The sequence below is a fragment of the Schistocerca serialis genome, unplaced genomic scaffold (assembly GCF_023864345.2).
Source record: "Schistocerca serialis cubense isolate TAMUIC-IGC-003099 unplaced genomic scaffold, iqSchSeri2.2 HiC_scaffold_1370, whole genome shotgun sequence".
Lineage (NCBI taxonomy): Eukaryota > Metazoa > Arthropoda > Insecta > Orthoptera > Acrididae > Schistocerca > Schistocerca serialis.
In genome coordinates this window covers 7,134,431-7,161,741 of record NW_026047592.1, presented here as the reverse complement: position 1 = coordinate 7,161,741, position 27,311 = coordinate 7,134,431, and the positions used below count along the sequence as shown (strand labels likewise).

Genomic DNA, 27,311 nt, shown 5'->3' with positions numbered 1-27,311 from the left:
AGCAGCAGACACAATGAAAGTAGCAATCAGCAGTGCTTAGTTTGTTGAATGGGTAAAAAATATGCCATTGTCCCAGTTCCACATATCCCCAAAATTTGATTCTGCCAAATTCTGTACTCTCTGAAATCGAATGTTTAATCCAAAGATGAAAGTGAACAAGTTTGATGCAGTATTGCTAATATTGTTTATTACTCATCTTGCTGAATGAAGTGCATACCGTGTTCTTTCTGAAAGGTTTGCAGAAGTAATGCACATACCAGTTTTCTAAAAACTTACATTGAGATTGTGCTCTCCTTCCTCTTGTACAAATTAGTAGAGCCCTTCGGATTACTCCACAATATGCCTCTTGGCAAGGTCGTAACGACAGTATTATGAAAAGGATAGATTGGCACTCACTGTATAGTGTAGATGTGTTGTTGGCAGGGGGGGGGGAGGGGGGGGAAAGAACACCACCTATTAGTAAACACGTAAGCTTTTGGTGCAAACCCCCTCCCCCTTCCCTCACACACACACACACACACACACACACACACACACACACGCACACACACACGCGCGCAAATGCAGATCACACATACATGACCACTGTCTCTGGCTGCTAGGGCCAGACTGGGAGCAACTGCACATCATGGGAGAAACAACGGTCCTGTGTGTGTGTGTGTGTGTGTGTGTGTGTGTGTGTGTGTGTGTGTGTGTGTGTTTTGTCCACTTTGGAAGAAGACTTTCTGATTGAAAGCTTACATGTTTAGTAGTCTTTTTGTTGTGCTTGTCTGTGACCTAACATCTCCTGTATACAGCAATGTATCTTTTTTATAATATGGTCATTACTCCAGCCTAGATTTTCTATTGTTTGTTTCCTTTTAAGACCTTATAAAGACAGTTACTGACAATTTCTTTTTTCTTATTGGAGAAAAGTAAAACCATATGGGGCCAGACATAGATTGTAAATGAATATGGAATAGAGTATTTTTATTCTCCCTGTATGCAGTGTCAATAACGTCACCTCACACACTTCATTTCTGGCAGCACCTCCTTCTCAACACATGACTGTCCCCCACCACCTCACCATAGTCTTCAAGTTATATCCTATAGCACTTCTGGGTGGACAAATAGATGAAGGATGTAGTTTAAAACAGTATAACTAAACTTAAAAGTCAAACTGCCCTTTTATAGAGACTGCCATCATTATTTAAACATACTAAACAACATCAAAACAGTCAAAAGAATTTTTTTTTCAAAAGAGCAGAAAATTGTAGTGAAATTCATGAAAGGATTGTTTTGAATTATTATATCTTAAATCAATAAGTATGTCAGCATTTCCCAGGATTTTCTGGCTTAATTAAGACTAGGTCATGCCACCACAGTGGTCAGACAGTGGACTTGACTTCGAGAGGACAACGGACCCGAATCCCATCGAGCCATCAAAATTTGGGTTTTCCTTGATTTCCCTAAATGATTTAAGACAAATGCTGGGATGGTTCCTTTGAAAAAGATGACATTCGGCTGAGGAAGCTAATTTCTGTGGCACGTCTGATGACACAGTGCTGGTGGAAGGACGAGTATTTCAGAGCACACCATTTATTGCACATTGTTAAACATGGGGCTCTGCTGCAGACAACCCCTGTATGTTCCCATGTTGACAACACTGTTGAATTACAATTTCTGTCGCTCAGGAGTATTGAGATTGGGCAGTGAATCAATAGAAATGTGTCATCTGGTTGAATCATTCGTGTTTCGCATTACACCTGCTTGACGGTTTTGTGCACATACACTGTCAACAGAGTGAATTGGTGCTTGAAAGGTGCACTTTGCTACAGACTTAGGCCAGTGGGAGCAATATTATGCTATGGAGGACATTCACCTGGTCTTCTATGGGACCTGTGGTAGTAACTGAAGGCTCCATAACAGCTTTGTTCTGTGTGAACATTATTGTGCACTGTCCGCACCCTGTCCCTAATGAAGGTGACATGTTTCAACTGTGGTGTCACCGCCAGACACCACACTTGCTAGGTGGTAGCTTAAATCGGCCGCGGTCCATTTAGTACATGTCGGACCTGCGTGTCGCCACTGTGTGATCGCAGACCTAGCGCCACCACAAGGCAGGTCTCGTGATACGAACAAGCACTCGCCCCAGTTGTACGACGACATTGCTAGAGAAAATACGGACGAAGCCTTCCTCTCATTTGCCGAGAGACAGTTAGAATAGCCTTCTGCTAAGTCCATGGCTACAACCTAGCAAGGCGTCATTAGCCTTACCTACTTTGAGAGTTATAGTATAAATGTCTCAAGAAGAATGCTGTATTCATCACATAATAAAAGTTAAGTATAAAGCAGCTACGTACTTTTCTTGCTACCATTCAATAGTTATCCTGTTCCAGAATTCACGCCCGTCGGCGTGTGTGTATGCGTGCCTTTCTTTAAATCGGCTACCTCAAGTGGCGTAACAGTCTTGTTACGTCACTACAGATTGGCGACGATTTAAAGTATTCTTTCTGATTGCTTACATTTACTTGTGTCATGGCTTCGCCAGATGTACTGTCCGAATTTTATCGCTTGCAGAATCAGCAGACGCAATCGTTATTGGATGCTGTTGCACCTCAATTCCGACCCTTTGATGCAACCCACGAGTCTTGGCAAGAGTGGTCCCGTCAATTCGCCTTCCACCTCGCCGCCTACAGAATTCAAGGTAATGAGCGGCAGCCGTTTTTGCTTTCTTGTGTCGGTGTGTCCACATACCGTGTGATAGTGAAATTGTTTCCCCGACGCGACGTAGCAACTCTGTCCTACGAGGAAATTTTGTCTGCTTTAGATGCCTATTTCAAAGAAACAGTTAATGTGGTTGCAAAACGGTATACGTTTTTTCGTACAAAACGTACGGCCGGTCAAACTAATAGGGAGTGGGTAGCAACATTGCAAGGACTTACTAGGGACTGTGCCTTTGACTGTGACTGTGGTCTTTCTTATTCAGATACAATGGTGCGTGATGCAATTGCACAGAACGTTTCTGATGTTTGCATATGGGAGCAAATTTTGAAACTAGTTAATCCCTCCCTTCAACAAGTGATAGACATATTGGATAGGCAAGACACACTTGACTGTGCTCAGGAATCTTTTGAAACTTCGCCAGCTGTGTGTAACATTAACCGGCCCGCCAGGCACGCTCGCGCTACGCGGCCCGGTCAACTGCCCTCGCGTACGTCCGCACAGCTGCCGCCGCGCGCTAAACCAGGTTTGCCGCGCCAGCCCACAAATGCAGTGAAATCATGCCCGCGGTGTGCTACTAGACATTCGCGTGAACATTGCCCGTCACGCCAAGCTATTTGCTTTTTCTGCAATAAGAAAGGACATGTTCAAAGTGTTTGCCAGAAAAAGCTCAGTTCAGACACTCTTAATCATTCCAGGCCCTTTGCTTCGCGCCGGAATCGAACCAGGGACACTCAGGCTCGTGGACCTTCGCCCATGGACATTCATGTCGTTAATTCCACTTCGTCCAGTGACACTTTCTCTAACAGTGACTGTGTTCGTCCCACAAAAAGAGTGCGTCAACGTCGCCGGAAATCACGTCCATTAGCAAGTGATTCTGTACCAGTGTCTGTTCAAATTGCACGAGACAGTCGCTCTTGTCGTCAGCTGGACAATAAATTTTTTGTAGATTTGGACTTTAATGGCAAGGTCATACCATTCCAGCTCGATACCGGAGCTGCAGTTTCATTGCTCAATCACGACACGTACAAACAACTGGGCAAACCTCCGTTGCGTTCCGCAAATGTTAAGCTAACCACATATTCAGGACAGAAAATTCCTGTGTTAGGACAGTGCACTCTTCTTGCAACATACAAGGGACAAACAAAACTTGTGTCATTTTACGTTCTTCGTTCTTCTTCTGCAGTGAACTTGTTTGGTTTAGATTAATTTCAGTTGTTTAACATGTCTATAGTAAATCAGGTCCTATCAGTGAATCAAACTGTGCCTTCAGACAGTGTTTCTCGTCTGTGTGACGAATTTGCTGACATTTTTGCACCGGGCTTAGGTTGCGCTAAAAACTATGAAGCACATTTGGAACTGAAAGTAAACGCACAACCGAAATTTTTCAGAGCGCGCAATGTTCCCCATGCATTGCGTGATGAGGTCGCACGAACATTGAACTATGTAGAATCACAAGGTGTAAGTGAATGTGCGCATTGTCTCTTCCATTTCAGCTCCGCTTCCTCGCTTACGCCGTACAGGTGTTCCGTTTCTCTGGACGACGGAATGCGAACGCGCCTTTCGCCAGTTGAAATCGGCGTTGCTTTCTATTACTTGCCTCACGCCTTTCGATCCCCAGAAACCCCTTTTGTTGATGGTAGATGCATCGGATTTCGGGGTCGGTGCTGTGCTTGCGCACAAAGTTGGCTCGCATGATCGCCCTATTGCCTTTGCGTCCAAATTGCTCTCATCTGCGCAAAGAAATTACTCGCAGATAGAGAAAGAAGCTTTGGCTCTCGTGTTTGGTGTTACTAAGTTCCATGATTTCTTGTATGGTCGTCACTTCACCATCATCACAGACCACAAACCTTTGACATCGCTTTTTCATCCGAACAAGCCGGTACCTCCACGTACGGCGCAGAAATTCATTCGCTGGTCTATTTTCCTCTCGCAGTACCGCTACGATATCTTGTATCGGTCCACTGCTAAGCACGGAAACGCCGATGCGTTGTCCCGTTTGCCTGTTGCTGAGGATAAAGCATTCGATTCTTCCAAACTTGCTTGCATGTTCATGGATTCGGAAACCGATGAAGTGGTCAAATCGTTTCCGATTGATTTTCGTCGTGTAGCTACAGCCACAGCTGCTGACCCTGTCCTTGCTACTGTTTTGCGTTTTGTTGCTACGCAATGGCCTTTGTCAAAGTCTCGGATCGAGGATCCGTTGGTTCGCCGATTTTTTGCTCACAGGGAGAGACTTTTTGTTCGACGTGGTGTTTTGTTGTTGCGTTCTGATAATGATCAGTCCCGAGTCATGGTCCCACGTTCGTTACAGTCCTCTGTCTTACGGCTTCTTCACCAAGGACATTGGGGTATAGTGCGAACGAAACAACTTGCTCGTCAGCACTGTACTTGGTTCGGAATCGATGCTGCGATTATGAATATGTGTTCTTCTTGCATGGCGTGTGCCGAACAACAATCCGCACCGCCGCGGAAAGTCTTCGCATGGCCGAAAGCCACTTCCCCTTGGCAACGCTTGCACATTGATTTTGCTGGTCCATTCTGGAATGCTCGATGGTTGGTTCTGGTCGACGCCTTCAATAATTTTCCTTTTGTGGTCCGGATGTCTTCCACGACGTCCTCCGCCACCATCCAAGCATTGTCTGCTATCTTTTGTATTGAAGGTCTTCCGCAGACTATTGTTTCCGACAATGGCCCACCATTCATGTCCGCAGAATTTCAGTCATTCTGCCAGGCCAATGGTATTCAACATCTGACATCCGCGCCGTTTTCGCCTCAGTCAAACGGTGCCGCTGAACGATTGGTCCGGACTTTCAAGTCACAGATGTTGAAATTGAAAGAGTCGCATTCTCGGGAGGACGCGTTGTTGCTCTTTTTGTCCTCGTATCGCTCTCAGCCCTGAGATGGTCGCTGGCCGGCTGAGTTGCTCCACGGTCGTCCTCATCGCACCTTGATGTCTTTGCTGCATCCGCCGCATCAGGTTCCTGTGCAGCGGCAGACTCCTGCTTTTGCTCCAGGCGACGTTGTATTTTATCGCAACTATCGAGGTTCACGGCGTTGGCTCGCAGGGCGCATTCTTCGCTGCCTTGGCCGCGCGATGTATTTGGTTTGGGGGCCTCTGGTGAGGTGCGTCGGCATCTCAATCAGCTGCGCCTCTGTCGTCGCACGGGTTGTGCCGCTCCCCGTCTGCTTTCAGCGACGGTGCCGTCCGGTAAGCGCCCTGGGGACCCATCTACTGGCTCGCCTCATCCCCGGGTGTTACCGACGATGCTTTCCCTTTTGCCCCATGGCAACGCGCCGCCGCAGCAGCCGCCGCCGCCGCCGCCGCCGCCTGTTCTCCCGTCGGCGCCGCCCGCATTCGACGCTTCGCTGCAGCCGCCACGCGCCTCCCTGGGTCATGCGCCGCCGCTCGCTTCCCGTGACCAGCTGTCCTCCGCCATGGAACTCTTGCCCGCTCCGGACCACATGACGTCATCGCGCGTCGGGTACCCCGACGCAATGGATGTCGACCCTTCGGCCCCTCCTGTCTCATTACGGGCGCATACACCGCATGTTGACGTGCACCCTGGACTAGGTTTTCAGGCGTTTCCTAGCTCCCCTCGGACCGAATGGCCGGGTGCGGGTGGCACAGCCTCGCCTGTTGTTAGGCTCCCCACCTCATCGCATACGTCGACATGGGGTCCTCCCCACGGCGGGCGGCAGCCTTATCTCCCGACCGTTCGCCGATTTGCGGGGGAGGAATGTGGTGTCACCGCCAGACACCACACTTGCTAGGTGGTAGCTTAAATCAGCCGCGGTCCATTTAGTACATGTCGGACCTGCGTGTCGCCACTGTGTGATCGCAGACCTAGCGCCACCACAAGGCAGGTCTCGTGATACGAACAAGCACTCGCCCCAGTTGTACGACGACATTGCTAGAGACAATACGGACGAAGCCTTCCTCTCATTTGCTGAGAGACAGTTAGAATAGCCTTCTGCTAAGTCCATGGCTACGACCTAGCAAGGCGCCATTAGCCTTACCTACTTTGAGAGTTATAGTATAAATGTCTCAAGAAGAACGCTGTATTCATCACATAATAAAAGTTAAGTATAAAGCAGCTACGTACTTTTCTTGCTACCATTCAATAGTTATCCTGTTCCAGAATTCACGCCCGTCGGCATGTGTGTACGCGTGCCTTTCTTTAAATCGGCTACCTCAAGTGGCGTAACAGTCTTGTTACATCACTACATCAACAATATGACTTTCAGTGTCACGAGGCCAGAATCAAATTCACCCCTTCTGAATCTGATGGAATACATCTGCGATGCTATCAGATACCAATTCTGCACCCAGAAACCACTGATCTCCAATTTATGGGAATTACATGACCTGTGCTTAGACATGCGGTGCTGCATAATGCTGGGAACATACCTCACATAATGCTGGGAACATACCTGAAATTTGTTGAACTTGTCCCACACAAAATCACTGCTGTATTGTGTTCCAACAGTGGACAAACACATTATCAAACAGGAGGTCATAGTGTTTTGTCTCATCAGTTTATATATTCAAGCTTTAATGAAAGGTGTGCTCTTTTCCTTTTTTCTGCCATTGCGTGTATGTGTAAAGCAGGATGTTCTACCATTTGGGCTTGTTTATATGATGGCTGTCAGTATTACCACCTGCACGGATACTAAATGCTCCTTTTGTGAAGACCTTTTATCTTGAGAACACTTTTAACTTTGTTTCACAAATGGCAGCACAGTTTCAAGAAAGCTTCTTAATTTCATGTAATAGTTAAAATAATACCTTCAGCAATAGATGTGTGCGTTGGAGTGGGGAAAAAGATTGGAGATGTATGTAGTTTAATTTTCATAAATTGTTAAGAAGGTTAACAGCTTGGCATGCTAAGATAAATTCAGACATTCTCTAAAAAGAGAGAAAAAGATTAATTTAACAGAATCAGTGAGGTATACAAATATAACAACAGACTTGTAGAACCATTATTTTGTAGGTTAGATTAGATTAGATTCAGCTTTTGTTCCAAGACCCAAAACATGAGACGATTCTCATGGGTGAGTAACATGCCAGAAAGTATAACATAAAAAATATAAAACATTTGAATACCCTGATCATTTGTCAGGAGATTGTCAAACTAGGTGAATACAATACAAACTGGAACAGCTAATATTTTCAGAATTGATACGCTGTCAGACTGAAACATTGTTATGCACTATTAATAAATTTATCAAACAAAAAGTACATAATCTTGACTGTTATGACAAAGTGCTCTCAGAACTGAAATCTAACAGACATTCTTATTTAAGCTGGCCTAACAGCCACTGTTAAGATATTCATCTATAGAGTAGGATGAGTTACCTATCAAAAAGTCTTTCAAACTCTGTTTAAACCATGCTTTATCTGATACCAAGTTTTTAATGGTGTCTTTCTTCCACAGATAAATTATGTTGTAATGCGAGGTTTTAATGAAGATGAAGTGTGCAGTTTTGTGGAGTTAACAAAAGAGAAAAATGTTGATGTAAGATTTATCGAGTACATGCCTTTCAGCGGCAACAAATGGAATGATGGGAACATGGTCTCATTTAGTGAAATGCTCCAAATAATTAGAAAGCAGTGGACTAATTTTGATCCTCTTCCCAATGGGCCCAATGATACCTCAAAGGTACGTGCAGTATTACATATGAACATACATTGAAAATAATTTAATGTTTATGACTTACTACCAATCACAAGAATACTTCACATCTGCTGGTGGTGTGAGAGATGGACTGGTTTAGTTACATATTTCTCATCCCATTCAGTAAGTCTGTCCTGGCCTGGGTTTCTCTGCAGCTTTTCTGCAACTCTCCCCATTTCCTAAACCTTGACAATCCTTTTCTTTCTTCCTTTTTCCTTCCCCTTCATTGTTTCTGCCAGAAGAATAAGCCACTGACTCCGAAAGCTTGCACATTTCCATAACTTTAAGGGGAGTTAGAAGGGGAAAACATTCTTTTTCACTTTTTCGGGTTTTATACCTGATTATAAAATTTGCAATTTTCCAAATAAAATGATATGTATATTACTTATAAACTTGCGTGGGAAGTATTTTATTTTATTTTCTAAAATATAAATTACACCAGTTGAAAATGTTAAAATTTTTACATGCATTACTTCAAGACCTAATAAAATCGGTAATTTTTTATATACAGGGTAGTCCATTGATCGTGACCGGGCCAAATATCTCACGAAATAAGTGTCAAACGAAAAAACTACAAAGAACAAAATTTGTCTAGCTCAAAGCGGGAAACCAGCTGGCGCAATGGTTGGCCTGCAATAAGGCGCTGCCATAGCTCAAACTGATATCAACTGTGTTTTTGTAAATAGGAACCCCATTTTTTATTACATATTCGTGTAATATGTAAAGAAATATGAATGTTTTAGTTGGACCACTTTTTTCGCTTTGTGATATATGGCGCTGTAATAGTCACAAACATATGTCTCATAATTTTAGACGAACAGTTGGTAACAGGTAGGTTTTTTAAATTAAAATACAGAACGTAGGTACATTTGAACATTTTATTTTGGTTGTTCCAATGTGATACATGTACCTTTGTGAACTTATCATTTCTTAGAACGTATGCTGTTATGGCGTGATTACCTGTGAATACCACATTAATGCAGTAAATGCTCAAAATGATGTCTGTCAACCTCAATGCCTTTGGCAATACGTGTAACGACATTCCTCTCAACAGTGAGTAGTTCGCCTTCCGTAATGTTCGCACATGCATTGACAATGCACTGATGCATATTGTCGGTGGATCACGATAGCAAAATCCTTCAAATTTCCCCACAGAAAGAAATCCGGGGACGTCAGATCCGGAGAACGTGCGGGCCATGGTATGGTGCTTTGACGACCAATCCACCTGTCATGAAATATGCTATTCAATACTGCTTCAACCGCACGCAAACTATGTGCCGGACATCCATCATGTTGGAAGTACATCGCCATTCTGTCATGCAGTGAAACATCTAGTAGTAACATTGGTAGAACATTACGCAGGAAATCAGCATACATTGCACCATTTAGATTGCCATCGATAAAATGGGGGCCAATTATCCTTCCTCCCTTAATGCCACACCATACATTAACCTGCCAAGGTCGCTGCTGTTCCACTTGTTGCTGCCATCGTAGATTTTCCGTTGCCCAATAGTGCATATTATGGCGGTTTAGGTTACCGCTGTTGGTGAATGATGCTTCATCGCTAAATAGAACGCATGCAAAAAATCTTTCAACCTCCTGTAATTTCTCTTGTGCCCAGTGGCAGAACTGTACATGACGTTCAAAGTCATCGCCATGCAATTCCTGGTGCATAGAAATATGGTACGGGTGCAATCGATGTTGATGTAGCATTCTCAACACCGACGTTTTTGAGATTCCCAATTCTCGCGCAATTTGTCTGCTACTGATGTGTGGATTAGCTGCCCCAGCAGCTAAAACACCTACTAGGGTATCATCATTTGTTGCAGGTCGTGGTTGATGTTTCACATGTGGCTGGACACTTCCTGTTTCCTTAAATAATGTAACTATCCGGCGAATGGTCCGGACACTTCAATGATGTCGTCCAGTATACCAAGCAGCATACATAGCACACGCCCCTTGGGCATTTTGATCACAATAGCCATACATCAACACGATATCGACCTTTTCCGCAATTGGTAAACGGTCCATTTTAACACGGGTAATGTATCATGAAGCAAATACCGTCTGCACTGGCGGAATGTTATGTGATACCACATACTTATATGTTTGTGACTATTACAGCAGCTGGCCGGAGTGGCCGAGTGGTGCTAGGCGCTACAGTCTGGAAACGCGCGAACGCTACGTTCGCAGGTTCGATCCTGCCTCGGGCATGGATGTGTGTGATGTCCTTAGGTTAGTTAGGTTTAAGTAGTTCTAAGTTCTAGGGGACTGATGACCTCAGAAGTTAAGTCCCATAGTGCTCAGAGCCATTTGAACCATTTTTGACTATTACAGCCCCATCTATCACAAAGCGAAAAAAGTGGTCCAGCTAAAACATTCATATTTCTTTACGTACTACATGCATATGTAATAAAAAATGGGGGTTCCTATTTTAAAAAAATGTAGTTGATATGAGTTTGACCTATGGCAGCGCCATCTAGCAGGCCAACCATAGCGCCATCTGGTTTCTCCCTTCAAGCTAGACGAATTTCGTTCTTTGTAGTTTTTTCATTTGTTACTTATTATGTGAGATATTTGGCCCAGTCACTATCAATGGACCACCCTGTAGAAAGCTGTGGATTGCTGTGTTATAAAGGTTAAATTATGTGTTTGTATTGGTAGCACTGTCAAAAATAGTATCGTATCTTTTCATAGTATAAACATGCTTTGTATATCGAAGTGCTAACGTTTTTCCGAGGAATAGTGACGAATAGACTGTTAAATCTCTCAAAAAGTGTGACTCCAAAATGAAGTGTTTTTAAGAAATGTGGGTTTCATGGTAATAAATTTTTGAATAAAGAGAAACATTGTGTTCAGCATGTGGTGTGTGAAGTTACAGACAATGAAATACTGGCAAACTCATGAGTATCTAGAGAAACACCCATTAGTGCTTCGAAGATTAAAATAAAACATAGTGATAACACAGTTATCTCAAAACAAAACTCATGTAAATGGTAGGTTAGGTTATATTCTGATACATTTACACATCCTAACAGGGGTGTTATGTGAATGTGTGTGCTGTATGTATGTGGAGGGCCAGTTAGTTTACATGAAGACATTGAGGTATCAAATGGACTAGCCGGGAAACTTATCATTAATTCTGCCAGTTGTAAATATACTCATTCATTTTGGAGTTCTGATAAGTGTAAAGATAATTATTTTGAAATAAATGTTAGGTGGTTTTATGGATTGGGAGCTATTGGCAAAGGACACACTGCAGCAGAAACAATGTGTGTCGTGATGTATATGCCACACCCACTTTGTAAAATGTACAAGTATGCAGGATTTATTGGAGCTGCTGTGAAATCTGCTGCATGTGAGTCAATTAAGGGTGCTGCAAATGAAGCTGCTGAAATAAACGATGGTATGATTGACATATCAGTAGCTTTTGGGGCACTTGGTAGAAGCGCAGCTGCAGTTCTAAGAATTCTGTTGCTACAGTGACCAGTGTGGATACTGGAAAGCTAATAGATTTCCAGATTTTAACCAAACATTCTTATAAGTATAAATCAGGGAATGAAGAAGGGCATATCTGTGACAGAAATTATGAAGGACAACTAGTCGTACGGAGGCATGTGCAGCTGTTGAAATTTATAATCGATCTGTAAACTAAAGGGGAGTGTGTTACACTAAGTTCTTAGGTTAGGCAGACTCAAATGCATATAACAGTGTAGTAGCCACTCATCCTTATGGTGAGAAGCTTATCACAGAACTGGAATGTGTTGGTCATGTCCAGAAGAGGATGGGTACCAGATTGAGGAAGTTGAAACAAAGTTTGAGAGACAAGAAACTTTCAGGTGGTAAGACCATAAGAAGCAGGCTGACAGACAACATGATTGATGAACTACAACAGTATTATGAGAATTGTTGAAAATGAAGCAGGCAGTATGGGCTACCTTCTTCCAGAGACTGTCAGCTGATGATAAACCAGTACACCATCTTTGCCCTCCTGGATCTGGTTCATGGTGCAATTACCGCAATGCCCAGTATTCAAACAGGTCATACAGCCATAAACATTCTATCCCAGCAGCAGTTGTGGATATCATAAAACCTGTTTACAGAGACCTGGCAATCCTGAATTATTGAAGAAGTGTCTGCATTGTCAGACTCAAAATCCCAATGAGTCGTTCAATAACCTTATAGTGTCAGTGTCAACGTAACTGCCGTCTGCGTCACGTCTGCTGTGCAGCGAGCTATGCTAATTTTAGTATTAACTCTATTTTTCTTACTTGTCACTTCTTCTTCCGTGTGTTTTTGCTTTTAGGAAGCTTTAATTGTCGAGTGCTAGTAATAGTGTTCCATAGATTTTGTGGTTGTTTTGAATACAGTCAGAGAAAGTCCGTTTAGTCAGCCATAGTGCCAGTAGTGCTAGTGTTTGTTTTCAATACAGTTCAGAGACAGGTAGTGCGATTTTCATTGTTTTGCTACAGGAAGTGTCTAGTAACAACAGTTTAGTCAACTATCAGCCGCCTTTAGTGAATTAGCAGTCTAGTTATAAGTTGATTAACTCTCTACAGTAAATTGATTTCTTAGGATGGATAGGATGTGTGACTGCAGTGTACGGACACAGGAGGAGCCGGCCACTGTTCGCAAACAGCTGAACGTGTTGATGGCCGCGGTTAGCCGTCTTCAGGCAGTGGTGAGTCTGGTGCGTTGCATGGTACACCCCAGGTGTTACATGCTTCACCCACTGACCCTGCTGTCGACACATCTTTGCGGGTACCGGGCGCGGTTGGGCCACCCTCTTCCCAAGGGGAGTGGCGGGTTCAGCGGCGTTTGCGGCGCACGAGGCGGAGGGTCAGTGTGGAGGCTGGCCGTGTGGCATCGCCCGTTCTGCCTGTGAGTGGACATGTGGCCACTCCTTCAGCAAGGTCCGAGCAGGCACATGGGGGGAGGGGTTTATTAGATATTGGGAGCTCCAACGTTAGGCGGGTGATGGACCCCCTTAGGGAAATAGCGGAAAGGTCGGGGAAGAAGGTCAGTGTTCACTCTGTCTGCTTGCCGGGGGTCTCATCCGAGAGGTGGAGGAGGCCATGCCAGCAGTGATAGAGAGCACTGGGTGCACCCGACTGCAAATTGTTGCTCATGTCGGCACCAATGACTCCTGCCGTCTGGGTTCAGAGGTCATCCTCAGTTCGTACAGGCAGTTAACGGAGTTGGTGAAGGCGGAAAGCCTCGCTGGGTGGAATCTAAGCTAGCTATTTGTAGTATCGTTTCCAGAACCGATAGTGGTCCTCTGGTTTGGAGCCGAGTGGAAGGCTTAAACCAGGGACTCAGACGATTCTGCAGAGATCTGGGGTGCAAATTTCTCGACCTCCGCTATCGGGTGGAGAAATGTAGGGTCCCCCTGAATAGGTCACGCGTGCACTACATGCAGGAAGCGGCTACAAGGGTAGCGGAGTATATGTGGAGTGCACATGTGGGTTTTTTAGGTTAGAGAATTCCCTCCCTAGGCCCGACAAGACACCTCCTGAGATGCGGCAAGGTAGGAGTAGACAAAATGCAACAGGGAATAACAATATTAATGTGCTAATAGTAAATTGCAGGAGCGTCTATAGAAAGGTCCCAGAACTGCTCTCAGTAATAAGCGGTCACAATGCCCACATAGTACTAGTGACAGAAAGTTGGCTGAAACCAGATGTAAACAGTAATGAAATTCTAAACTCAGATTGGAATGTATACCGCAGAGACAGGCTGGACAGTGAAGGGGGAGGCATGTTTAAAGTGATAAGAAGTGCAATAGTATCGAAGGAAATTGACGGAGATCCGAAATGTGAAATAATTTAGGGTGAAGGTCACGGTTAAAGCAGGCTCAGACATGGTAATTGGATGTCTCTATAGGCCCCCTGGCTCAGCAGCTGTTGTGGCTGAGCACCTGAAGGATAATTTGGAAAATATTTCGAGTAGATTTGCCCACCATGTTATAGTTCTGGGTGGAGATTTTAATTTGCCGGATATAGACTGGGAGACTCAAACTTTCATAACGGGTGGCAGGGACAAAGAATCCAGTGAAATTTTTTAAGAGCTTTATCTGAAAACTACCTTGAGCAGTTAAACAGAGAACCGACTCGTGGCGATAACATATTAGACCTTCTAGTGACAAACAGACCCGAACTATTTGAAACAGTTAACGCAGAACAGGGAATCAGTGATCATAAAGCGGTTACTGCATCGATGATTTCAGCCGTAAATAGAAATATTAAAAAAGGTACGAAGATTTTTCTGGTTAGCAAAAGTGACAAAAATCAGATTTCAGAGTACCTGACGGCTCAGCACAAAAGTTTTGTTTTAAGTACAGATAGTGTTAAGGATCAGTGGACAAAGTTCAAAACCATCGTACAATATGCATTAGATGAGTATGTGCCAAGCAAGATCATAAGAGATGGAAAAGAGCCAGCGTGGTACAACAACCGAGTTAGAAAACTGCTGTGGAGGCAAAGGGAACTTCACAGCAAACATAAACATAGCCAACACCTTGCAGACAAACAAAAATTACACGAAGCGAAATGTAATGTGAGGAGGGCCATGCGAGAGGCGTTAAATGAATTCGAAATTAAAGTTCTATGTACTGACTTGGCAGAAAATCCTAAGAAATTTTGCTCTTATGTCAAAGCGGTAGGTGGATCAAAACAAAATGTCCAGACACTCTGTGACCAAAAAGGTACTGAAACAGAGGATGATGGACTAAAGGCCGAAATACTAAATGTCTTTTTCCAAAGCTGTTTCACAGAGGAAGACTGCACTGTAGTTCCTTCTCTAGATTGTCGCACAGATGACAAAATGGTAGATATTGAAATAGATGACAGAGGGATAGAGAAACAATTAAAATCACTCAAAAGAGGAAAGGCCGCTGGACCTGATGGGATACCAGTTCAATTTTACACAGAGTATGCGAAGGAACTTCCCCCATTCTTGCTGCAGTGTACCGTAGGTCTCTACAAGAGCGTAGCGTTCCAAAGAATTGGAAAAGGGCACAGGTCATCCCCGTTTTCAAGAAGGGACGTTGAACAGATGTGCAGAACTACAGACTTATATCTCTAACATCGATCAGTTGTAGAATTTTAGAACATGTATTATGTTCGAGTATTATGACTTTTCTGTAAACTAGAAATCTACTGTGTAGGAATCAGCATGGGTTTCGAAAAAGACGATCATGTGAAACCCAGCTCGCGCTATTCGTCCACGAGACTCAGAGGGCCATAGACACGGGTTCCCAGGTAGATGCTGTGTTTCTTGACTTCCGCTAGGCGTTTGATACAGTTCCCCACAATCGTTTAATGAACAAAGTAAGAGCATATGGACTATCAGACCAATTATGTGATTGGATTGAAGAGTTGCTAGATAACAGAATGCAGCATGTCATTCTCAATGGAGAGAAGTCTTCCGAAGTAAGAGTAATTTCAGGTGTGCTGCAGTGGAGTGTCGTAGGACCGTTGCTATTCACAATATACATAAATGACCTTGTGAATGACATCGGAAGTTCACTGAGGCTTTTTGCGTATGATGCTGTGGTATATCAAGAGGTTGCAACAATGGTAAATTGTACTGAAATGCAGGATGTTCTGCAGCGAATTGATGCATGGTGCAGGGAATGGCAATTGAATCTCAATGTAGACAAGTGTAATGTGCTGCGAATACATAGAAAGAAAGATCCCATATCATTTAGCTACAATATAGCAGGTCAGCAATTGGAAGCAGTTAATTCCATAAATTATCTGGGAGTATGCATTAGGAGTGATTTAAAATGGAATTTTATTGCAGAGGATCTTTGTCACCACTAATTATTAATTTTGTGTTCCAGTTAATTAGACATGGTTTCATCCTTTCCTGGATGTGCTCTTTTTGTTAAATTTTCCTTCAAAAGATCTGATTTACTTCAAATTAATAAACCTGAGTATTCTGAAAAAGGAGGTGCAGCTTACAGCTGCAGTGTGACAGTTGATCACAGGGTGATTTTATCACTGCCATATCGTGGGTACCCATGGCTCGAGACACTTATTCTATAAGGGTGTGTAGTCATTGGGCTTTCTTGCACCACAGTGTCAAAGGTGTACTGTGAGCAGATTTATTTAAGGAAAATACTACCACAATCAGCAGAGTGAACTGCTATGGGCAACAGGATATCATTGACAGGGGTTACCACTGACTAGCATGGCTTTAGCAGCGAACAGGTGGGCCACAATGTAGCAAATGACTCACCAACTCAGTGACAGTCAATAAACAGTAACCATTCATGCCACTGGGAACTGTCACCTCTTTGTGGGATACAAAGATGCAATCTGCACACTGCTCGTCACAGTTACAAAGATTAGCATTGGTTCGGAACAGCACCAGGGGATGCTCGAAGCATGCAGGAAGGTCGTCTGTCTGATGATTTGCGGTACATATTGCCAAGGTGGCAGGGAGCAAAATAAGGAGTGATCAAAAAACTTCCATTTTAAGGCTGCATAGTTCAGATCAGTATGCCACACACACACACACACACACACACACACACACACACACACACATACACACATATCCATCCGCACATATACCCTGCTTGTGTCTGTATATGTGCGGATGGATTTATACATATACCCTGCTTGTGTCTGTATATGTGCGGATGGATTTATGTGTGTGTGTGTGTGTGTGTGTGTGTGTGTGTGTGTGTGTGTGTGTGTGTGTGTGTGTGTGCGCGCGAGTGTATACCTGTCCTTTTTCCCCCCTAAGGTAAGTCTTTCCACTTCCAGGATTGGAATGACTCCTTACCCTCTCCCTTAAAACCCACATCCTTTCGTCTTTCCCTCTCCTTCCCTCTTTCCTGATGAAGCAACTGTGGGTTGCAAAAGCTTGAATTTTGTGTGTGTGTTTGTTTGTGTGTCTATCAACATACCAACGCTTTCGTTTGGTAAGTTACATCATCTTTGTTTTTAGATATATTTTTCCCATTTGGAATGTTTCCCTGTATTATATTATATATCAGTGCTTTCCTCTCCCACAACTATCCTGCAGACCTTGTCCACAAACAGATCTCCCAAGCAATACATTCCTCCCCACCCAACAACAATGTTACTACCCCCAGACCACACAGAAGCATCCCCCTTGTCACCCAATATTATCCTGGTCTTGAATACATCAACTAATTACTCTGCCAGGGATATGACTTTCTCAAGTCAAGCCCTGAAATGAGATCATCCCTTGACAATATTCTCCCCACACCACCCAGAGTTGCCTTTTGCCGACCCCCTAACCTCCGTAACATCCTTGTCAAACCCTACAATATTCCCAGACCACCTTCTCTACCCAGCGGTTCCTACCCCTGTAACCGACCCCGATGCAAAACCTGCCCCATGCATCCCCCCACAACCAACTACTCCAGCCCCGCTACTGGTATAACATACACAACTCAAGGCAGGGCCACATGTGAGACAACACGTCATTTATCAGCTGACATGCCTGCACTGCACAGCCTTTTACATTGGTATGACGACAACTAAACTGGCTGAGCGCATGAATGGGCACAGACGAACTGTCCACCTAGGAGATGTCCAATACCCAGTAGCGGAGCATGCCCTCCAGCATAATTCTAGGGACCTAGGAACCTGCTACACCATATGTGCCATTTGGCTTCTCCCACCCAACACCAGTACCTCGGAACTGCGGAGATGGGAACTTGCACTCCAACACATCCTTTCATCCCGCCATCCTCCTGGACTGAACCTATGTTAACCAATCTCACTCTCATTTACTCTTTAGTCTTCTCCTCTTTCCCTTTCCTCTTTAGCCATTCACTCATCTTTTCATCCTACATAGTTGCGTTTATCTTTATACTATGTACCTCTTTACTTCTGTATTCATCCTCCTTGGTTTGAAGCTGGCACAGTAATTACAGTAGAATATCTTTGGCTTCCCTCTGACATCCATGCCTCCATCTTTGCTACCCTCCCTGTTTACCTTTCCCCTGTTGCTTCATAACCTGGGTTGTCAATAACTGAATCCACTTTCCCTTCTTCCCCTTTCTTCCCCTCTCTCCTCCCTGATGAAGGAACGAAGTTCTGAAAGCTAGGATACGTCAATTTTCTGTTCTGTTTTGTGTATCTACCGGCTGTACTGAGCTGAGGTAAGTACTGGCCAGGCCCTCTATCTCTTTGTTAGTATTTGTTTCATATATATAAACACACACACACACACAAACACACACACACAGACAGGGTGATGCGTATTAACATTTAAAAACCTCCAAAGCACTGTAGATGACCCTGAGACAAGTAATTTAATACAAGACACATGGGATCACAAATGTTGGATACGATACAAATGTTGGGAAATGTGTCAGAAGCGAATGACAAATGTCACCAGATGATGTACCTTGCCATGCTTGCAGTGGTTGAGCCTCTCGGCCTCTCACAGAAAAATAATGTATACAAATCTTCTCAGATTTGCCACTGAATAACTTTGTGCAAGCCTCACAATATTTCACCAACACAACTGTTCGTCATCTTCAGGTAGTGGTGGGTCCTGTCATCACTGCTGCAAGATGTGGCTGGTGATATTCGCACAGCAGAATTGAAATTTGTCAGGCTAGAAGCAGGAGTACGAATGTGTGGACAGGCACTCCCAGTTGGATGGAAATGCCATTCATAGTAGCCTTCTGCTTATGTGTTGTGGGCAATGACTGCACTTCTGGACACTCGTGTGGTTAAAAGCTGAATTAACTCTCTGCAAGGTGCTGCATCAGGTCATACATCGGAGGATCTGGTTTCTACTGTTTTAATTTCATGGCAGTCATTGCTGGATTCTGGGCAGTGCTTAGTCAAAATTCCATATTCCTGTTGGTAAGATTGCCCACCGTATGGCTACATGCCTCATTCTTAAAAGCACAATCCTAGAGTGATGATGCTGAGGATAAAATTTCAGTGCTCTTGGGAAACGTGTGGTGCCCTGTATTCAGGCAGTGCTCTGCTACCACTGATTTACTGGGTGGCATTTTTGTCAGCGCTGTTGAACACAGTGTTCTTGCACAATGTGAGGTGTCTGCCCTATATAAGGTTTCCCATAATGGCATCAGATCTTATATATGATCTGTGTTTTCTAAGGTCAAGATTGTCTTTAACTGAACACAAACAATTCCTTAGTTTTGCTGGTAGACGAAAAACACACTTGATTCTGTTTCTCTTAGCGATTCTTTCAATTTTGAAAACATGCCACTGAAATATGGCAAGAAAGCCATTTGCGGTGCTTGTCTAAGTATCTTCATTTACATCCCTACACTGAACTTGCTTTGCTCAGAACACATTGCAAATCTGTTTACAAGAATAAACATTCTGCTGGAACACTGTTCTTAGGTGTTACAGTTCACCAGGCAGACTGTCAGTATCTGAGATCACGTGTGCTCTATGTGCCAGGGAGTGTAAGACACTACCACATTGTGCAGGGTGACGGCAACTTTTGGACCGCAAATATAACTCTGCGTGTATCAGTTTGCAGTAGAGACTAAGCCCCAGTGTTATGTCAGCTTTTCTTCTAACCGTGACATCCAGGAATGGTAAGCTGCTATCTTTTTGTACTTCCACAGTGAACTGAATATTCAGATGGACCGAGTGCAAATGCTGCAGGAACATAGGTAGTGTCTGTATTATGTGGGCCACACCACAAATGTTTCTTCAGCATTCTGCCAGAAGGAGGAATGTTGGATATTTACTAAGGGAAATAGAGGATCTCCCATGGGAACACTGTCCACGTGATCAAAGTAGTTGGTGTTACATAAGAAATAGGATGAGGTATGCACATGTTTAAACAGCACCACAATTTCTTTCTCAAACTTGCTGCTAATAACCTCTAATGAGGGCTGCAGGGGCACTTTTGTAAGTAATGGTATAACATTTGAGCTAACTAAAAGATCTGAAAGTTCTAGTTTAAGCATCTTCAGGTATTCTATGAAATCCTCTGAATTCTAAATATGATGGTCATAGTCATCCACATGATAAATTTCAAAGCTGTCACGTGGAAATTGCCAGTTGCATCTTGCAGTTGTGATGGTGGAAATCACCACCACCTGAAGATGCCAAAACGTTGTGTCACTGAAATATTGAGGGAGGGACTTGCATAATGTTATCTGGTGGGGAACCCAAAGTGTTTTTGCAACAGATCTATCAGGCAAGCCTGAAAAGTCACATATACTCCAAGCAGTAAGTACCTATTGTAAAATGGTCACATTAGTGAGCTTGGCAATTAATTAAGAGTTTATCAATAAATTTGGCTTCATTTTCCAAGAAATTGTGCTGTGTTCCAGTACTCCCTCTTCAACAAAACTAATGTCAGTTTCTGCTCCACCTCTTCAGCCCGAGATCCTATGTATACTCTTGAGCATTTGTGTAAGATACCTGTTTATTTATAAAAATAAAAGTAACTTCTATCATGACTTTCCCATTCTTGTCCAGTGGGTTTGTTATCCTGCTGTTGCCTACTGCAGACTACAAGATTACTGTTGAAGATTTCTGCAAAGTTTTTCTTCCTTTTTAGTGTACCAACATTTCACTGTGTGGTAATTGCCTGGTACTGTTTAACGGGTGTTTTAACTGTTGTTTCAGAGATGCAATACGAAGCAAATGCAGTGAGGATGACTTGCTTGCCATGATTGGGGCAGCAGTGAGAAGAAAGAAGAAACAACATGGAGGTAAGATACATAACAGCAAATGTAACTCTATACATAGAAAGAAAATTTCTGCTTAACAAGTCATAGCAAACATAAGAGCAAAATAGAACGAAAAGCAACAGTGATAGAACCTGTGTTTTTTGTGTAAACTTGGATTTAATTTTTTATTTAGTATTCATTCTGATTGATGCCCATTGGTCAACAGTATATTTCAGCCCTAGAATTTGGTTCTGCAAGGTCCACCAGATAACCATATATGGCTGTTGTAACTCCTTTATTGGACTTCAGAAGTTTTCCAGCAACAAATCTTTTTTTTTCTTTCTTTCTTTCTTTTTTTTCTTTTTTTAAAAAAAGCTAAAATGCAGAAAACATTATAAAGGAAACACTCACAGAAAAGCATCAGTGTCCTTGAAACAATGGAAACTCCAGTAGGAATATCAACAATGTTGGAAAAGACAGATTACTACTTACTGATGAAGGCTGTGGCTGAAAGCTTTATGTAAGTGTCTTTTAATTCTTCCCATCTGCAGCCTAAGGTATCTTCTTTATGGTAAGTAACAGTCCGTCTTTTCCTTCATTATTCATTAGTGTTCTTTGTTTTTATTGCTGTTTAGCAAGCATCATGTGGTATATAAGGGATGTGAATAGCGTCAGATGTTGAATCATCACTCTGGAGGATATGAAGGTGCTGCATATTGGTGTGAGACAGCATTATCTGATGAGAGTTTGAAAGAAACCCCATTGTGGATGTCTATTTGGTCGCCTGGTTAAACCTTGCAACATCTGTATTTTTGGAGTATTTGGATCTGACAGTGGCCTGATGTTGGAAAGTAAGGGCATACTCATCATCAATCTTCCAGTTGACTACATCAGACCACTACAAGGGAGCATCACTGTGTAGTGTACTGAGTACATTGTAACCTGTTCACGTCTGTGACTGCCATCTGAGAACAAGTACAGTAAACTCTCGTGCAGCTACACTTTTGGCTAGCTAGATTGACACTTGACAAGTTTCAATTTGCGTGCACCTGGAGCCAAGCATTTGCTGGTGTTTTTTGGCAATCCACTGCTAATCAGTGCACTGGTGCGTGTCAAAAGTCCAAGTATCGTCAATTCGTGCATGTGTTGGTTGAAGCTCTAGTGTGTTTCTTATTCATATTGCATGGTTTCATGCCACTGCCATCTATTGGAACTCCTTGGAAGTACAGTACATACAGTATTGTTCTATGCAGCACAACGTAGCCCTGTCGAAACCGACAATTAGAGTGCGCCGCCTAACACTTTCCACTTGTTGTCGGTACATCAAAGCTGAGTGTTTAACAGTGAATGTACAACACCCTGTTGTGTTGCCACGTGGGCTTGGGTAGAACAGAGGAAATGGCATAGATGTATCGAATGCTTTCATTTGATGGCTGCCACAGCCTGGTTTCAAAAATCAAAAGTTTGTCTAGTGCATCTCGAGTGTTGTCAAGTTGTGCATCTGTGTGTTTCTGATTTGAGGTTTTGTGCTCCCACTATGTGCCTTAAAGTGTCCAGAGATAAAAGGGGCCAAAAACCATAAAGGACTCAGTCGAGTGTCTGTAAAAAGAACACTGAATGTGACTACGGGCACGAAACATAAAATGAATGTGATCTTGTTGGAAAAAGAGCTTCACACTTTGCAGAGAATTGATGCTGGTGAGCCACCCACAAAAGTTGCTGCAGAGTAGGAGTACAATTACTGATCGGAAGACAAATCGATCAGGAATTGAAAAATTTTGTTCCATCCAAGCATTGGGCAGTGCAGTGAAATCTTGAAAAACAATGAGAAAAGGTGCACATCCTCAGTTAGAAGAGGCATTATTTTTGTGGCACGAATAAATAAGAGCCAAAGGTGTGTCAGTTTCAGGTCCTCTAATTTGTCAAAATGAGCTAATGAGCTGAAAGAAGGAAAGAAGCAAGAATTCCTCGGAAGTAATGGCCGGCAGGATCGTTTCAAGAAGCAGCATGGCATCCATGAAATTGCCATCAGTGCCAAATCATTATCTGGGGATGAAGCTGCTATGCTGATTTTAAGAAGAAACTGCACACAATCATTGACAAAGGAGGTTATACTGGCAATCAACTTTACAAATGTGATGAAACTGGGTTGAATTACAAAATGCTGCCAACGAAAACCCTTGCCTCTAAAGAAGAAGAAATGGCTTCCGGATACAAAAAAATCAAAGAAAGATTTACTGTCCTTGCTTGCAGTAATGCCACTGACAATCATAAACTGTGTCTTACTTTAATTGGCAAATCCAAAACACCAAGAGCATTTAGACACCAACCAACCAGCTTTGCCACTGAGGTACACGAATCAGTCTTATGGCATGTATGAACAGTGCCATCTTCAGAGAGTGGTTCCAGGCAGAGTTTGTTCCAGGTGTAGTAAATTACATGGAAGGAAAAGGACTTCCTTGAAAAGCGCTACTTCTTGTGGACAATGCTCCTTCTCACCCAGGTGATCTGCAAGATGGGGATATCAAAGTTGTATTTCTCCCACAAAATGTCACATCTCTATGTCAACCGATGGACCAAGGTATTCTTGAGGCGATGGAAAAACATTACAGACACAAGATGCTGGAATACTTAATAGATGTGATTGATGCTGCAGATGATTTTGTGGAAGTTCTTAAAAAAATCGATGTTTTAAGTGTCATTCATTGATTGCTGAAGCTTGGAATCTAATTCCTCCAGTTCCTCTTGTTAGGTCTTGGAAAAAACTCTTAGATCGTAAGGCAACCTAAGTGGTGAGAAGGAGGAGGCAACACCAAAACTCAAGCTGACATAATTTTGGTGAATTTACGGGAGAAGCTGGTTGTAAAGACACACACTTCGAAGACATTGAAGAGTGGATAGAAAATGGCATTTTTTCATGTGACTGAGGATGAAATCGTCCAAATTGTGACCGATCATAAAGCGTTAGAAGACTATGTTTCTGATGATGAATCAGAGAAAAATATTCCTCACACATTCTGTTATGAAGTGATCCAAACTGCCCTGGAGTACATCAGCCAACAGGAGGAGACGATTTATCCTGAAATAGTTTGATTTCAACGTTGGAGATGTATTGTTGCAGCAATAGTTTCTCAAGCAAAAAAACAAAAGAAAAAAAGACATTCATGACTTCGTTACCAAAAAATAAACTCTAATGAAGCATCCTAGAACTTCTATGTCCATAACTTAAAAAGTTTTTTTTTTTTTTTTTTTTACTTTTCTTGAAAGTTCCTCTGGACAGACTTTTCGTTCCTTTGAGTAATCTCTAGATTTGTTTCATAATTTTGTTCAGTAGTTTATTTTTTATTCAAAAGAGTAGGTAATAAAATTAAAACTCCTGTTTTTTCCTGCTGCCAAATAAGGGAGATTTTTTTCTGTAAGAATGCAAAATAAACGAGCTTTGTTATACAGCATTTAAAAACTTTGAGTTTTCAATCATAGTTTGGTGCCTTTTTAACATGTCAACACAATTTTTTCAGTAAAAAAGTGCAGGGTTATTTGCAACCATATCAGTAATGTTTTACATACCCTACGCACGTTTTACGATCGTATTTTGCAATATTGACGCAATTTGGAGTGTTCGCATGTGAAAACAGGGAGACTTTGATTTATCTGGAATTTTCGTTATTGGAACCAGCCACCGTCCTGATCATTTCGGATAAACAGGAGTTCACTGTAATAGACTCCTTGCAACATGCTGTGTCATACAGCTAGGAGCAGCCAGACTATGGAATTGCCGTCCTGTGCATAGGCTGCCATTAACACCCAAGCAAATGACTGCATGTGAAGTGGTGCCATGATCAAGAAGTACGGACTGCTAATGAATGGCGTCACATTATGTTCACTGATGAGTCCCAGTCCTGCACTGCTCCAAATGACTATCGTGGAGAAGTTTGACAGTGACCCGGGGAGATGGGGAGAGGTCCCATTCTTCCACTTTTTTGGGGGGGGGGGGGGGGGGGTCACAAAGGAGTCCCATGGTGTGGGGAGCCATTGGGTATGACTTCAGGTCATGGCTTGTAATGGCCGAGGGAACTCTAATGGTACAACAGTGTGTAATAGTATTGTGGTGCTATTTTTCAACAGGCCACTGCTTGTCCACATGTAGTATGTGTCTCTTTAAATGGTCTGTGTGATGTTGATATACTCCTGTGGCCAGCAAAATCCCCATATCTGTCCCCGATAGAACATTATGGGACTAACATGGACGTCAACTCCATCCCACTGCCTGTATCCATGATTGCAATGTCCAGTTACAACAGTTGTGGATAACCTTTCTCAGGAGGGTATGCAGCAGCTTTACGACATCCTCACGCACTGTCCAGGCCAGACAGGGTGCATTGCTGTATTGATAAGTGGGCTCAAACTGATAAGTTCTGTGTAGATTTGACTCTGTTTTGTTATCACTGAAATAACATCACATACCCTCTAAATTAGCTACGTTTCAATTTGTTTTCTCCCCATCTTCTGAGTGTCTCACTTTTTTTCAAGCAGTGTAATTTAAGACAGACATAAGAATATGAAAATGGGATGGCATATCACATTGCTATTCAACTATGCCCCTAAGAAAATTTGTAAGATAATGGAGAAGAGCAGGTGCACTATTACACTGACTAGAACGTAAACTTAAAGATAGAATTATATTGTGTAACCTATACCGATGACATAATACTAATTGACAAAAACATCACTGATGTGCTAAAGCAATTTGAAATATTAAGGGAGCAAGCTAGGAAAATTGGACTACTAATTTCACCTGGAGAAAAAATTATTGACTGATACCAAAATGGCACTGGGTGAACTTATATAGGCAATGACATAGTATTCGGTCTTAAATAGTTTAAATAATTTGGTGAAAAAGACCACTGAACATCATAATGAAAAGAAGGCCATAGAATCCAGACTTCAGAAAGTACAAACTGTCTCTCAGTTAACTAAAAGTATTTTTCCTGGAACTCTAAAATCTAACATTGTACAACAGTGATCAAATTAGTATTTCTTTATGCATGGGAGAGACTCTTTGTCCAACACAAGACATGAAAACAGCAAACTGAATTAGAAGAATGTAAAATTGTAGTAAAAACATTAGGTCCAAGAATAAAGGATGGGATACATCACACTGAACCCAGTGTGAAATCTCCAGGTAAATTCCTAAAAGCTCTTGTTACAATGTGTCTCCAAGGAATCCAACTTGTGGGACATACAGAAAGAATGTATCCAAACAGGCAGCTCATTGGATTCCCACATACTTGAAAAATAAGATCCTACTGATGAAAACAAACAGGAAGAGACCTTAAGAAATTGGAATCACCACATTTACAGTATTCTGATGTAGTGATGAGTCACACAAAGTGCAGTTTCGCAGTAGCTTGATCGATGCTTGTACTTGTGTATGTAGTATATGCAAGTGTGTACAGCGTCTCTTCTGGTGTACTCATGATATGCTAATTTAGTGGCCGCGCAGTAAACCGGATCCCTACTCAGTTCCAGTGTGCTGTGCTAATTATTCTTCTTCACTTGACATTTATGCTTGGAGCTGCAAGAGAGGTCATTTTCCAGATAATGCCACAAAAACAACAAATTCTCAGATATCAGTTTAACTTACACTCTTCAACATCATAGACAACATTTCACATTAATATGTTGCAGAACACTAGATTAGTGTTAAAATTGCCAGAGTAAACATTGTTCTCCATGTGACAGATTGTCACCCGATGTCCAAAATCGATAAATTTTATATCTCTGCACAGAGAAGCAGCTGGTTGCTCATTGTCATCTGTGGTGCTAATCAATGGGTCGAGCTCGTTGCTGGCACAGCGCCACCACAGAGTAAGTGGCCCCTCATCCCAGCAGGTGGCGATGTTTTAACACCCGTATAGCTCCCCAGACTTACCACGTCTGTGGGTAACTCCGTCTCTGCACAGAACTTCCCACATTTCCCACACAGTGGGCCCTCGTGTCTTTTACACACAATAAATCTTCAAACTTATTTCATTGGCTAAGTTAAATTTCGAGTGTGACATGCTATTTCGTAAAAAATAGCAAACGGTAGACATGGATGTTATTGTGACTCTTTCCTAAGGCAACATTTGTGTATTACACTTGTAGAAGTGCACTGCAACATAAAACAGTAGACCGTAAGTTCAAACAATGGAAACTCCAGGTTGGAATATCAGCAGTGTAGGAAAAGATAGAGTGCTAATTACCATAAAGATGGCACGTTAAAATGCAGA

General features: G+C 42.7%; 1 protein-coding gene across 1 annotated transcript in view; it reads left to right on the top strand.

Annotated features, from left to right (window-relative positions):
- The window catches only part of LOC126441769 (uncharacterized), a 220,455-nt gene that overhangs the window by 134,032 nt on the left and 59,112 nt on the right, over positions 1-27,311 (top strand). Inside the window, exons 5-6 of the mRNA XM_050090689.1 lie at positions 8,142-8,366; positions 20,996-21,081. Coding sequence (XP_049946646.1) covers positions 8,142-8,366; positions 20,996-21,022 — 252 coding nt within the window. The 3' untranslated portion in view covers positions 21,023-21,081. The remainder of the gene's footprint in view (positions 1-8,141; positions 8,367-20,995; positions 21,082-27,311) is intronic.